Genomic DNA, 15,788 nt, shown 5'->3' on the forward strand with positions numbered 1-15,788 from the left:
ATCCTAAAATTCATGTTAGAATGACTTTACGAAGGATTTACACAAAAATGTGTTCTGCTCATGTTTCTTGACTATTATTTAGGCAAACAGGCTTCAATGAGATATCAAGAGAAGGGAAAAACAAGGGGAAGAGTTGGTCAAACGGAATAAAAAATAATGGGGTCATCTTTGTTGGTATAAACCCACAACATCTCCAGAGGGCTCAACTATGAACCTTACGGTCACAGTTCACTCCCCCCTTCTTATTTTGTGGCCCATGTATAATCCTTTCTTTTTACAGGATTCCATAGGCTGCATCCTTATACTTCCATCTGTTTCAGAAGCCTAGGTGGACTTGACCACAAACCATCTTCAAACCCAGTTTGACTGGGAACACTTGTGTTTTCCCACATTTTTTCTTGCAACCTCAGTATCCTTAAACATCTTCGCCCATTCGCCTCTATACATCATGGCCTTCTAATCATCCCCATATGTACCAACTGGCTTCGTAACTGTCTCTTCTCCATGTAAAGCGCTTTGAGTGTCCAGAAAAGCGCCATATAAATGTAACAAATTATAATCTTTCGCTCTCGTGCTTCCTCAACTGCGAGCTCCCGTGCGGAGCAGTTAGCTCGATATTACATAAAACTAAACATTCATTATCGAGGGGAGAATGTAACAAACTTGTTTCTCTTTCTAAAAGTGTTGAATTCATTCAATCTCTATGGAGACATTTAACAGATCAAATGTAAAACTTCACCTCGAATTGTTGTTTCCATTGTTTTCCAGTGAGTTTCCAACAAGAATCTCTGCTCCGTTGGTTTGATCAGGACAGCAGTCTGGTCTAACAGTGATGATCACTGTAGTAATATAATAAACATCCTGGAGATCCAACCTCCACCATGGATTACTTTTATAGTCTGTGGCAGAGCAGACTGAGGATAGAGGAGAGCCATATCTTTTACCATCGATGGCATTTGCAGCTAGCCAGATGTTAAATGGGGATGATTTTGTAGCATTTCCTTTAAAGGCCAAATTCTCTAAAAAGAAATTTTATTACAAATTACAATCCAAACAAATCAGTACAATTTGATTTTTTCAGTACTGTACAGAATTCTAATGAAGTAGGGCTGCACGATTAATCGTTTTAAATCTAATTATCCATTTGAAATGCAGTGATTTTCAAATGGCAAAAGCTGCCATTATTATGCAATTATATACTGTTTACATCAAAAGAAATAGATTCAGATGCTGCCATGAACCAATAAGATCAGTTAGCGTGAATGAATATCTTAGCACAGGTGCATCTGTAAGATGTCTGCTAAAGATCTGGAAAACATATGTTGGTTAAAAACATCTGATAACCCTTTTAGAAAGGGCAGTTTTACAGCCATTCGAAATCAAAATCATCTTACAGACATCCTCTGACAGCAGACATCTCAGAGACATACAGTATTGCAGATGACCAAACATTCAAAAGAATACGTCCTACATCTAATAGACGTCTCCCAGATGCATGTGTGCTATCAGGAATGTTAATGGTGTAAAGTGGTTTTAAATAACGTCCAAAACTTGGTTGTCCAAGTTCGCTGTTTTTAGGAAAAGAAAAAACGACTAAAAACTAAAAATACTTTTTAAATGATTGAATACTGTGTTGTTAAAGTTGACAAGCGCTTTTTAATACTTTTTTTATTGGTGAGACATTTTGTCGCGTTGGAATGATAATGTTCTATCTGCATTCTGTGCAGTTTTGAGATAACAAGCTTCAAAGTTTTTGCATTGCATTTGACTTTGTAGTTACAAGTCCCACAATCTACACAACGTAAAAAACATCATATAATGTAAATCAGTTGTCACAAAATAAGTGTGAAATGTGAAAAGTTACATTTTGACAAAAATATCAGATAGAACCTTCCAAATTCCAAAGCAACAAGGGTGACTATGAAGGGTGACTAGTAAACATGAAGGGTGACTAGTAATAATGATTTACGGCAGAACAATAAAATTAAAACCACCAAATCGCGCAGTCTCTTGTTACCTGATTCATAGACCTCCACTTCACATAGAGCGAGAACAGATGTACGTCCAGTCATGACCACATTCACATAACGTCCCACCATTACACCACATGAGTAGCTCACAGTATTACCAGCTAGAAAACCAGAAGTTACAGCACATCTAGAGAGAGAGAAAATCAATTTCTAGAAGTGTTTCAATGTGTAAATCTCTATGGAAGTGATTTCATGAATAACTTTACATGGGATTGTTGTTTCCATTGTTCTCCAGTGAGTTTCCAATACGAATCTCTGCTCCGTTCGTTTGACTCAAAGCTCCGTCTGATCTAGCAGTGATGATCACTGTTTTAATGCCATAAACATCCAGAAGATCCAACCTCCACCATGGGTTACTCTGAGATGCTGTAGCAGAGCAGTATATAACATCATCTGGGTCTGGTCCATGTCTGACACCATCTATGGCATGTGGAGCTGCCCAGGTACTATATGTGGATGACTGTGTCGCTGTTCCTTTCCGTGCTATATTCTCTAAAAAACAAAAAGTTCATTAGAATCAATAGTTTCATTAAATCTACACTGTAAAGGAAATGAATTGTATCCAGAAAAAAGATGAACACGTTTAATCACTGTCAGTAGAAGTAATGGGTGATTACACAAACATGCAAAAACGATCGTTTAGATCCTTATCAGAAACTCATGAACATATCTACGCTGAAATCTAAGCAGAAAACCACTCAAAAAATTCATTTCAAAATCAACATTCACAACTTTACATAGTTCTACGATTGTGTGTGAAGACTCAAAATGTTTTACCTTCTAAACTACCCGGAATGGAAACAAGAACTGTTGAGAAAGAAATCAGGGTTTTTACAAAGCTGTTTAAATACTTTACTTCACTTAAAAGATAAAGCTTTATGTCAAAGCTTCATATTATACAGCATGTATAATGTTGAGATGTTTGTGTGTTCTATGAGATGATGATGTGAGGTGTACTCACCAGAGAGTAAGATCAGATGAATGAGTTTGTCCATGTCTCTGCTGAACAAGAGGAATATAAGAAAGGAGAAGAGATAATCCGCATGTACTGCCAGAGAATCGAGTTTCTGCTACACTATGAGTTTCTTACATCAATACATCGCTTTTCCTCGTCGTTCTTCTCGAACCAGCTCCAATCTCCACCCTGCACCGAAAGTTGAATTCATTTACATGACTTTGGATTTTCTCAGAACACCTCAAGTCTAATTTACAAATCAAATTAGGTCCAAAAGCAAAAATTGCAGAGCATAAGAATCTTACCATGTGTTAGTACCGGAAAAAAGATATCTATATGGTTGTGTTTGTTGATTTCTAGTTTCATGCTTTACATGGGTTTCATGCCATGCGTTTGATCCCCAGGGAATACAAATGCTGATTGAACAACATTCCGTGGTAATTTAGTGGTTTGTGAAAAATAGTTGTGTATCATTTGTTTAGATGCTATCATTTGCTCTACAATACGACATTAACGCCAGAAAAGAATGTCCAGAAAAGTCTGGTTCCTCTCAAAGCCTTTGTTTCCTTCCAACAGAGATTCCCTTGATAGAAATAACACCATTAAACAGCTCAACAATCCTTGACTTAACCAAAATCAACTTTCACTCTTTTACAGATCTCAGATCGGTCATAAGGCACAACAACAACAATCAACGCAAACGAAGAGGTGTAAAAAATATTATAAGTTGACACTGGCAGGTAACTTTAACCGCAACGTAATACAAGGCTTTGTCAAACTGACTGTTTGGTCTCACTGTTGTCAGTGGCTTGTGTGATTCAAATCTAAAACATGCAAACCACGTGGAAAAGACTCTTTTACCTAAATGGAAATTTCTCTAGAAATGTGTCCAATCGACCGAAGTGGAGTCCACCGGCTTCTCCAGCACTTTAAGTGAAACCAAGACAGCATTGCAGACGTAACATTGATTCTATACAGTCAGATGAGAGGCCACTTTACCCATCAGTCTTTGCCCGCACAACTTCAGTCCTAAGGCAGCATTTATATTATAGCTCGTTTTCCTTTAAAAAATAACGTTTGCTACGGTAACGGTCACGTTTACACTACTGCAGAGTTTTATAGCCCCAAAGACTTTTGGAAACGACATAGACCCCGTTTCTGTGTAAACGGATGAAAACTGAGACTTTAGAAAACGAAGGCATGGGCTTTGTCCAAATACCCTCACTTGCAGTCTCTACACTTGACCACTTGTTTACTTACATGGAGTATTTCCTGTATTTGGCCCAAGTGTTCTAGGGGGCGTGAAGATCCTAAGTGAGCATGTAGTATTTCTAGCCCGATGAAGAATTTTTGTAACCAAACAGTTCTTGGCCACCATTGACTGCAATAGTAGGAAAACATGCTTTGCACATTTCTTTGTTCTGTTGAACACAAAAGAAGATCTTTTGAAAAATGTAGGACAGCAAACAGTTCTGCGCACTTTTGACTACTATTGTCATTTTTCCTACTAGTCAATGGGGTCCAAGAAATGTTTGGTTATAAGCATTCTTTCAAATATCTCTCTTTTATGGAGTCAAAGTAGGGTGACATATATTTGCAACAAAAAAAGGTTTGCAAACAAAAAATAAGTTTTGCAAAATAAAAATAAAAATTGAGCAAAAAAATACAACTGCAAACCAAAATAATGAATCGCAAAATAAATCTTAAGGTATTGAAAGGAAAAAAAATATGTTTTGCAAACAAACAGAAAGTTTTGCAAAAACAATAAGTACTGAGAGGTAAACTATTTTATTTCCAAAGAAAACCTTTAGCAGCAATGATTTTGCAACACATCTTTTCCTTTGCAGTACCTACTAATTCATTTGCACCGCACCTTTAATTCTGCGTTTCAGCCACCAGTGCTTTTGCGACTTGGTTTTTCCTTTGCGCCTGTGGCCCACATGCTACACCCATTCAGGGACAACAGTACGTACCCATTTAGCCCCGTTGAGTACGTACCTACTGAAATTGAGTACCCATTGAGTATGCAATTTCGGACTCAGCCACTGTTTACCTCTACTCAGCACTAGAGATGACGCAACCCACGAAGGGCGGAGCTATTCCTAAGCGTTACTGCTAACTCTAGTAGAGTACAGTATTTGGCAAATGAGTTCTGGACTCGATGGAAAAAAGAATATATTTTAAACGTACAGCCAAGACAGAAGTGGTACAAAAACAGAAGGAACTTGAAAGTCAATGATATTGTCCTTCTACAAAACGATCTGGCACCACCTAATGAATGGAAGTTGGCAAGAATCATAGAAGTCTAGCCAGGGTCAGATGGTAGGGTGAGAAAACTGAAATTGATGGTTAGTGATACCGCGTTTGACAAAAGTGAAACCCATAACTAAAACTGTGTTTCTTGAAAGACCTATACACAAGGTTGCTGTTCTGCTTGAAGCAGGTTAAGAGGTATGGAGTTTGAGTGGTCATTGAAAGGTTGAAGTGAAAAAAGTTAATTAGTAACTATATTGCAATTTGACAAATCTCACATTTAAGTTGTGTGATTTGGTGGGAGTGTAACTGTTTGTCATTATGTTTTATATATCATGTATACAAGTTGGTTACTTTTTCTATTATTTTTGTTATGAAGAAAATAAGTTACATTTATATTTTGTGAATTTGTTTTATTTGGTTTGGGACTTTTATTTTGAAATATCGACGGTTGTGTTTAATTGCTGATTGTCAGCAAGGTTCAAATGTCACGTTAAGCGTGTATGCTTCGATAGATGTCTCTTTGTGCAAGGGATTTGAACGTGACATTAAGGAGTATTCAAGACCATTTCTTTCATATAGCGTGCAGCCAACAAGGTATTTTCGCTTTGCTTGTATTTTGTGTTTGAAGTTCTTAAAAGTATGTCTGTTTGCTAATGTATGTTTGGGTTTATATTGAGTTAATGTGGTTTTGTATTCATTGTTTAGTTTTCACGGTGATTTGTGGGAAAAACCATCAAATAAACCAGTAGTACGGAAACCACTTGTGCCAGTCTATGCTTGAAGGGAGTGCCACCGTTTGCCAACAGGGAATACCAAATACAGAGAACTACCAACACATGTTCACAACTTATACTCTGTTTATGCAGGTATGTTGTTATTTCATGTACTGTACAGTCATTATGTGATACATATTATGTTGTTCCGGTTAACTTGTTAGCCGTTAAGAAACGATGTATAAATGTGTTTAGCTCGCTCAGATCACTTCCTGCTGAACCGATAGGAGGTTATGCGCGTGTCTGAACGAGCCATGTAATGGGTAATACCAAGTACAGAGAACTACCAACACATGTTCAACGCTTATACTCTGTTTATGCAGAAAATAAACGAAGCTGAACAGACAGAGACATGAAGTGTCTTTATTGAAGACTGTTGTTACGAACCTTGTAAATAAAAGGCCGCACAAGAAAAGTGCACGGGTGTAAAGCCTAGAGCACCTCCCTCCCGTAAACTTAACGGAGGTGCCCGGAGCCTCTCCCACCTCTGTTTTGCCCGCAACCGCAGGGACAAACAAAGAAAAATAGGCCAACACCAGAGATTCAGATTAGAGGAACGTATCTTTATTTAGGCACACTTTAGACCATACCTTAAAAGCATACCTCGGGAGAAGAGAGAAACCGAACATAATAAACAAAACGGGTCATCTACCTGGGGTTTAACGTCTTCCGTAAAAAGAAATAAACGTAATAAAAGACACATTCGCTTACCTCCCTGACTGACCACCAAACAGGAGAAAACAAGTCAAGTATACAAAACCGGCTCCTACGACAGGTCAGCGCCGATTATGAATGATCCAAACATTCGCTAGGTAGCTAAGTTTACATTTAGGAGGAACAATAACAGAAGCGGTTTTCTAATAAGCAAACAGGCTGGCGTGCGAACACGAGGAAACGGGAGTGGTGAGGCTCCCTCAGTCGCCAACGGCAGCAGATTAAATCCATTTGCTGGACTCCGCCGAGCTAATAACGGACACCTGGGCAACTTCAGTTAGGTTGCGTCTCCTAGGAAAAAGAGAAACAGAAAAGCAAACACAAAGAAAAGACCACTGCCAACGGGCACAAAAACATGCAAACATACACATAAGAGGTCCTACGGGCTACATAACAATTATCAACACAATGCAGAGGTGATGCAAAGGGAGAAATCCCCCATTACATAAACAACAAATGCGAAGCTCTTAAAAGTATTTAAACATGGCAACACGCGAGAGCATGCTGTGAAGCTCTGGACTTAAACAAAACACAGCGTCTCTGTCTGTGTTTTAGTTAAAATTGCCTCAATTAACCAGTCTTTGGCTGAAAACAGCAGATACATATCAAACAGATCAAACTCTTGGGATTCATGTTTCTTGTTCACTGCGATCAATGGCAGAAATGTTGCCATGATAACGACCGGATTACAACTGTCAAACATCACATTTACTCTCATTCCACACAAACGTGGAACCCATTTATACGTGGTTTCACTATTGAAACTTAGCAGTGTGTACCATCGATAATGTATTAAGAAAACAAGGCTTAACATCTTTTTTAAGGCTTAATTTGACTTCTGAAGAAAATGTTGATTAAATAATTGTTTAGTTAATATTTCTGCTATATGATTCTGTGATATTTCTGCAAAACAAGACAAACAATGCTTTATTGGTTGCAGTGCACTTGTAACCCATTTTAATATGTAAAATTAGGCACTATGATGACTATTGTTGGTGTTGCACAAAACAGGAGAGGTCCCCCCTACTGTTAAAAAGAAGTAACTTTTACTTTGAGTAAATTTTAAACAAGCTACTTTTTACTGGAGTGGATTTTTTGACTGGTAATTTTACTTGTACTTGGGTACAATTTCATCAAAGTAGTAGTACTTGTATTAGAGTATAATATTTTTGTACTTTTTCCACCTCTGCAAGCGTTGTGCTACAGCTGACCCTGATCTAAACCAGGTTGCGTTTGTCTGGTTTTGTCAACTCTAAACTTACACTGCAGTTCAGTGTTTGTTCACTTCGCTTCGTGATGCAGGCCAGAGACCTGACCGTTGTGTAAACAGAAAAAAAGGTTTTGTTATGTTGAGATCACTAGAAAATGTAGTCTTGATAATGAGTAAAAAGGTATTTGTGTATTGTTTATTAAGATAATACTGGTTTCTCGCAAGTTTTTTTTCTTCCTCCACTCACTAAACATCTTACAGTGATTTCTATGCCTCCAAACTAAACAGTGGAGACTAGAAGCTCTGTAACGGAGTAGAAACCAGGCAGAGAGAGGATCCAAGTGCAGTTGAAGATTTAATTAACATTAAACAGTACAACCAAATGAATGAACAAGAAACAAGGGGCAAAAGTAATCCGAAACATAAATGAACCAAAGCACAGAAACCATGACTGACAAATGACAAGTGAAACACAAGGGGCCCGTTTCAATAAGGAGGTTCAACCAACACCAAGTTAAAATATGAACTCTGAGTTAATTCACACCAAGATGCGAAACTTGTGAGTTTGTGGTTTCAGAACAGCTGATTTGAGTTAATTCTATCAACTCTGGGTAGACTTACCTTGAGTTAAGCGCTTGCACCACAACTAGGACAAGACATGATCAATAGAGCTCCTATATTATGATATAATATAAAACTCTAGGAGGAGTTCGTTAAAGTACGACGACTGGAAATTGAAACAAATTACAAAATTGCACAGGAAATCAAAAACAACGGACTTCCTGTTGGGTTTAGAGATATGCTCCAAGAGGCTTTTCTTAATGATTCGGGGTGTTCTATGAGCCCACCAAATTTGGTGCATGTACGTCTTGCGTAGCGGTCTGGGCAGTTCTAGGTGGCGCTAGCGAGCCATTTTGCCACGCCTAATTTTGAAACCCCTATCAGACGTAAATTTTCGCCACGTCTGATGCGTGTGCAAGTTATTGCGTTACTCCCCCCTCTCACCATCATGAACAGCACTGTGGCAGCAGTGGAGTCATTCAGGTTCCTGGGCACCACCATCTCTCAGAACCTGAAGTGGGACAATCACATTGGCTCCATTGCTAAAAAAGCCCAGCAAAGGTTGTACTTCTTACATCAGCTGAAGAAGTTCAACCTACCACAAACTCTATTAAAACAGTTTTACTCAGCTGTCATAGAGTCTGTCCTCTGCACATCCATCACTGTCTGGTTTGGCTCAGCCACAAAATCAGACATCAGAAGACTACAGAGGAAGGTTAGGACTGCTGAGAAGATCATTGGTGCTCCCCTGCCCACCCTCCAAGAACTGTATACATCCAGAGTGAGGAAAAGGGCTCAGAAAATCACCCTGGACCTCTCACATCCAAGCCATCATCTCTTCACAATGCTGCAGAGCACTGAGCACCAAAACAACCAGACACAAAAACAGCTTCGTCCCTCAGGCCATCTACCTCTTCAACAGTTACATGTCTTTACACACCGTGCAATTAATACTCTGTGCAATAATAATTAAGTGCTATATTAATTATATCCTCCAGATAATACACTATCTATTTTTATACAACTTTTTCTGTAAATTATATTTCATTCATTCTGCTGTATATAGCACATACCTTGTACTACAATAGTCTTATTTTTACTTGTACATATTTACATACACACATAGCTTTACTCTCTATATCTTTATCTTATGTTTATTGTATTGTATTTCTTATTTTTTATACCCATAGGCCCTTATTTAAATCATTGTGTACTGTATTCTATTGTGTTATGGTCTCTGTGTACTGTTGTTGCTGTTTCTGTGTTCTGGATGCTCCTGTCACCAAAACAAATCCCTTGTATGTGCAAACACACTTGACAATAAAGCTTCTTTCTTTCTTTCTTTCTTTCTTTCTTTCTTTCTTTCTTTCTTTCTTTCTTTCTTTCTTTCTTTCTTTCTTTCTTTCTTATTCACCATGGCAACGGCAGATTTTTGGTTAGAAGGGTCAGTATCGGTCGTAGTTGTTTAAAACGGCCACATGCTGCATCGACCAAGTGTTAAACATGATAATTGTCGAAATTTTAAGAAAGAGTTTGTTTATTTCGATTAGAAATAAAATCTCAAAACGGTTTGTTCGAGCGAGGATGCGATGGTGTTTTACAGCAAATAGCAAACAACTACTTAATGGTATCTTGCATTTTTTTAACAAAGCCTGTACGCCAATCATTGTTAGTTTTCTATATATAACGTTGTAACACGCTCGGCACACACACAGGAAGGAAGAGGCTGGAATCAGGGATGACTACCACTGGTAGATTACATTTTATTAACACACAGAATATACTCTCGCGCTGCTCTGAATACTGTTCACACAGTCTTTTACGAATCCGTCCTTTTCTCTCTTCGGATGCTTGTAGCTCACTCTCTCGCTCTCGGCATCTACCAGCAGTAGTCCAGGTCTCGCTCCCCGACCGGCTCTGTCTCGCTGGTCTTTATGCCTCCCCACGCCACTTGCTGGAATGAGATACAGGTGTTCGTGATTTTCTTCTGCCACACTCAATCATCACTCGTCTCCTCACTCTCTCTCCCGCTGCAGACTGCACTAAACCACGCCCCTTCTGCCACAAACGTTAGATGGGTATTTCGGTCAGCATCAGTGTGTGGCAAGTACGCAAACGCTCATTGCTACGCAAAATGTGAACGTTGCTGAGTTATAAAATGACATTGTTGTTTATACGTTAACCAAAAGCAAGTGCACTGTATTCTGGCCAAGCACTTGCATACTTACACATTCGGCAAAACACGTTCAACCATTAACGTTAACTTCCTGCTTAAGTAAGCGAGATTGTCTCTATGAAAAATAAAAAGTTATCAAAGAAGTTTAATTGTATATTTACTGTAATTAAATGTACATGCTGGTATAAACACAGACGGTCACTGTTGTGCTTAATACATTGGCCTCTCGCAGAATGTTGTTCAACTCTTATGATTTCTGACTGTGATTAAACATAAAAAACAGTCATTTTTCTAATTGTCTCAGGTTTTGTTCGTGGGAGAACTGGAGGCAGTGTTTTTCCAGTACACAGACAATGATGAGAAATGGAAGACCATCTCCAGTACTGAAGTCATTCTGAACAACCGCTTCATCGGAGTGTTCTGGCACAGAGAGCACTTTTCCACCATCGTGCCGAATCGTTCTCCTTGCTTAATCGTTCCACTCCGTGCCGATCCATGCCAGCCGGTACGTAAATTGTCATGATTCTGTGCCATCATGTCATGTCTTTCTTGGTCTTGTGGCAGAATCATTGCAAAGCCTTTGGTTTTATGTGGAGAGAGGCATTTTGGCCCTGTAGGCCTTCCATATACTCTCTCTCTGATCTTGTCTCTGTTCCCGCCCTCTCGTTCCTCGTTTAGCTCTTCATTAGTGTTTCATCCCCTACACCTGTTCCCTTGTTAATTATCCTCTGTCTGTCCCCCTATATAATATCCTCGCGTCTATTGTCCTGTGCCCGTTGGTTGTGTGCTGTGTTTCATGTCCTGAGGATGTTGTGTCTTACCTAGGATATTTCCCAAAGTCAAGTAAGTCTAGTTTAGTGTTAGTTTGTAGCTGTAGTCATGTCATGTGTTGTATTTAGTCTTTGTTAGTTTAGTGTAGTCAGTTTTTGTTCCTGTTTGCATGTTATATTATTTTCCTTGTTATCGTGTCTTGTTTTCCCCATCGTGGGTTTTTGTTTTGTTAGTATTTTATTATTAAAGACTTTCTTGTCAACCCCTTCATGCTTCCTGCATTTGGGTTCTTCTACCCCCGATCGTGACAGTAAATGGTTTCATTTTCCACCGCAGGGCTGATAACGGAAATTTTTAGAATGTAAACACAAACGCGTCACGCGCTGCCTCGGTAACACAAGAGACTGAGCTATAAGGGCTCTGCGCGCATTCATTAGCACGATTTCTCTGAAAATTCCGAGCCGAGAACAGTTTGTAATCGTGTCGTGTCGAACCAGGCTCACGTGGAAACATAACTGTAACCGTTTCAGACTGTGCTTGGAACGATTCGGCGCGATGGTGGAAAAGCGCTCCTAGAAAGAGCACCAACCACAAGAACTTCCAGACACAGAAGCAGCTTCTTCCCCCAGGCAATCTCCCTCCTAAACAAATAACTGCTCCTTAAGAGCAATATTCCACTTCCACTACTCCTATAGTGTGCACCAGGCCCGGATTAAGAACAAGTGTCTTATGGACCCCCCCATACACACACATGCGCACAATAAAGTTTTAAATTAGCTTAGGGTACTATGTGTATGAATCTATCCTATACAGGATTACATTGAAAAGTTACAAACTATGATCACAACCTGAAGGACAATATCAACACCTGTACACATCCTCCATCATTTACACCACATGATTGCAACAAGGCCGTCCTGGACCAGCAACAACAATATTAAGACCTTTCCCTGCATACTGTAACTCACTGGCATATTCAAGCACACACTACCACACCTCAACCTTTTAATTCAGTTCTATCAGATTCTTCCATAATTCAACACAAACACGCCGGATTCACAAAACTGTTCTTAAGAGAAAATATAAGAACATTCTTCAGATAAACTACAGAGAGTACTTAAGAATATTCTTAAATGCAATTGTAAAATATTTCCATCTTCATTTTTTCAAAGAATAAATGGGCAGTCTTTGTCAATGATTATACTACAAGAGTAATTTGTCCATTTGTTAAACTTTATTTCCAAATTTACCATGGTTTTACTACAGTTAAAATTGAAAAACCATGGTTTTACTAAAGTTAAAACCAAAAAAACATGGTTACTGTAGTAAAACCATGGTTTTGCCCTTAGTAATCAATGCACCAAAAAGCCATGGTTACTACACTTGTACCACCAAAAAACATGGTTACTACACCTGTACCACCAAAAAAACATGGTTACTACACTTGTACCACCAAAAAAACATGGTTACTACACTTGTACCACCAAAAAAAAACATGGTTACTACACTTGTACCACCAAAAAAACATGGTTACTACACTTGTACCACCAAAAAACCATGGCTAATTTTCGTAAGGGTTGTGTAACAAGCACCTCGGGACACACGTTATTATGTAAGCCTGTAATGTGTTACAGTAAACGACATTAACGAGTATTATAAGTATACTTCTTTTATACTGTATATTATGACATCATCATATTTGTGTGCATGTAAACATTTTGCAATGTATGTAAAAGCACTGTGGATGATCTAATAATGATGGATAAATATTGGTAAAGTAAGGCAGTTACTGATCAACATTATATCAATATAAAATAATTCACAATTGGCAAGGAAACACCACCAAATAAATGTAAAAAAAACTCTAACCTTTTAAGATTTAAGACAGCCGCGAGGGTATATCAACTCATTATATTTACAACAATAAAACCGTTCTCATTGACATATTTTCTGTTGTCAGTTCATGACGCGACATCATCTAACAACTCATAATAAAAAGCGGTGATTTCGACTATATGTTCTTTCACACAGCCTCATGGTAAGCATGTGCATATTGACCGACGAACTTTGTTCATATTTATATATCCAAACAGTCGATAACAGTGACAGGTTGTTGGAAACGCTGTTTTTTATTCACCAGTTACCTGTCGTACGGTGCTGCTTCTTCTGCCGGGAAAGAGAGACCTCGCGCTCGCGGGACAGCACTGGCGACATCTTCCCACTGAATGAAAGCTAAGGTTTATCCAAGAAGTCGCTAGATTTGTGGCTATGCGCTTCTTCTAAACAAAAGCCGCTGGAGGGCTCGTAAAAGTGACTAAATCAAAAGACAGACTTCCTAATTTAGAAACACTGTTTTGTGTGTGCACCTCAATGTGCACGGGAGAGAGAAGCGCACGGCAGTAAACGCTGTTATGTGATTTTTTTCTCCCTTGCCTGGGCACCAAGCGTGCATGGGCCCCTGGGCCTGTGCCCATAATGCCCATTGGATAATCCGGCCCTGGTGTGCACAATAGTGCCTTATTATATCTACATTTTATGTCATGTATATTATCAATTTGCACAAGTGTACATACAATCTGTTAATATGTACAGTATATTATACTCTATACTACCCTGTACAATGTCTCTTATATGTTATTATCCCCATTTACTCTACAATAGTCTTTTATTTTATATATGCATATTTCAGAATCTTTTAGACTGTAAATCGTATTATATTGTATTGTCATTGTGTTGAATGTCTGTACTAGAAGCTTCCAACACCAAAGAAAATTCCTTTTGTGTGCAAGCACACTTGGCAATAAAGCTCTTCTGATTCTGATAAAACAATTGAACACGAGCACATGTTGCGTTTCCCTCAATCAGTGTATTGTAAGTGAGAGAAAAGGAAGCGGGTGCTCTCCACTAGTTGCGAATATGCGCCTTGCTCTACTGGGACATCCTAATAATGCATTAAATAAACAATGAATAACACATCTCAGTACTGTCTATGTCAATGAAATTAATGAACAGTGAAATTTATGAACAATAAAATGACACTTTTACCCCGTTACACTTGCACTTTAAAAAGGGGGAGGAGGTCGAAAGAAACTCTGGGTTTACCATAGAAAACCTGCTCCAGTTTTCACTAAACCTTCTTTCTGAAATGGGCCCAAGGGCTTATATAGACCAATCCAAACAGGGTAACAAGACAAACCTGGGAGCAAATCAATAGGGAACGAAAGAACTACAACGGACTACACAGGAAACAGGAATTAACAAAACAACTTAAAAACTTAAAGTCCACATCAGACAGGAGAAAACACAGGCCCTGTCCCAAATGGCGCACTTCATTTGGACTGGTCTCATGGACTTAAATTGCACGTGCTCGCCAAGTCTACGAGTCCGTAGGGTGTCTCATTTGTCCTTTTAGCCTTAGTCTTTTTAGGTCTTCGGCGAAGCCCGCATTGAGTGAGACTCCACTGAAGTCCCCTACCCAGGAATCCTTGCGAGCGCCCAATCACAGAACGGATGGGAGGAGTGTCGTGGATGTCAGACATATACGTAAACATGACGGATACATTTTTAAATATATGTTTTGATAAAATTCAAAATTAATTTATGAATTAGTTACTTATTCGCATTATTGCTTATTTATTTTCTATTAATCCAGCTATTCAAGAATAAAAACTTTTAATGCAGTGCATTTTCTTAAGGTAATAAGCCATGTTTTGTTGTAGATTTATATCTAGTTGTCTCTGGGCTCTGTAAAGCTGAACAACACAGCTTCTGTATTATAGAGAAATGTTAAATAATAACATATATGCATATTAAGAACACATTATGCACATTAAGTACAGTGTATACAAATAAATAAATATACATAAGCAGTTGCATTTATGTCATGACAAATGAATGCATTACAAATATAAGTAGCTATTGCATAATGCTCAGGTGGAATCAACATATGAAATACTGAACAATAAAAACCGGCAGCTCCTGTCCCAAATAACAACAATGGGACAAGTGTGGTCGACTTCATGCGGCGCTGTGCAGACTGATCAGCAAATGACAACAAAGTACCACGAGAGTGATTAGAAAGCACCGGCATGATGACCTCAAGTCTGTCCCAAAATGCACTCCCACATACCCTTGTGGACTCGTGCCCTATAGATCTGCACTTCCTGACATCACCAAGTGTGGACTCGGAGGACGTCAACAAGACCGGAGTGCGCCATTTGGGACAGGGCCAAAGACTGGATCGTGACACCAACAGAGAGGAACAACATGGCTGAATGTTTTCCAATACCACAGTCACAACAGCGGTTTAGTGAATGAAAATTGTAAAAAGCGCTATATAAAT

At 38.8% G+C, this 15,788-nt stretch overlaps 1 protein-coding gene across 1 annotated transcript; it reads right to left on the reverse strand.

The window, feature by feature from the left end:
- Positions 1-612: 612 nt before the first annotated feature.
- On the reverse strand, positions 613-13,659 carry LOC130549969 (fucolectin-1-like). Its single transcript, XM_057327297.1, has 6 exons — positions 13,591-13,659; positions 2,992-3,032; positions 2,808-2,837; positions 2,237-2,522; positions 2,018-2,157; positions 613-1,019 (listed from the first exon to the last, which is right to left on the reverse strand). The coding sequence occupies exons 2-6, from the start codon at positions 3,023-3,025 to the stop codon at positions 736-738; spliced, it is 774 nt and encodes a 257-aa protein (XP_057183280.1). The 5' UTR covers positions 3,026-3,032; positions 13,591-13,659; the 3' UTR covers positions 613-735.
- Between the last annotated feature and the right edge of the window lie 2,129 nt (positions 13,660-15,788).

This window comes from Triplophysa rosa, unplaced genomic scaffold, assembly GCF_024868665.1.
Source record: "Triplophysa rosa unplaced genomic scaffold, Trosa_1v2 scaffold200_ERROPOS107605, whole genome shotgun sequence".
Lineage (NCBI taxonomy): Eukaryota > Metazoa > Chordata > Actinopteri > Cypriniformes > Nemacheilidae > Triplophysa > Triplophysa rosa.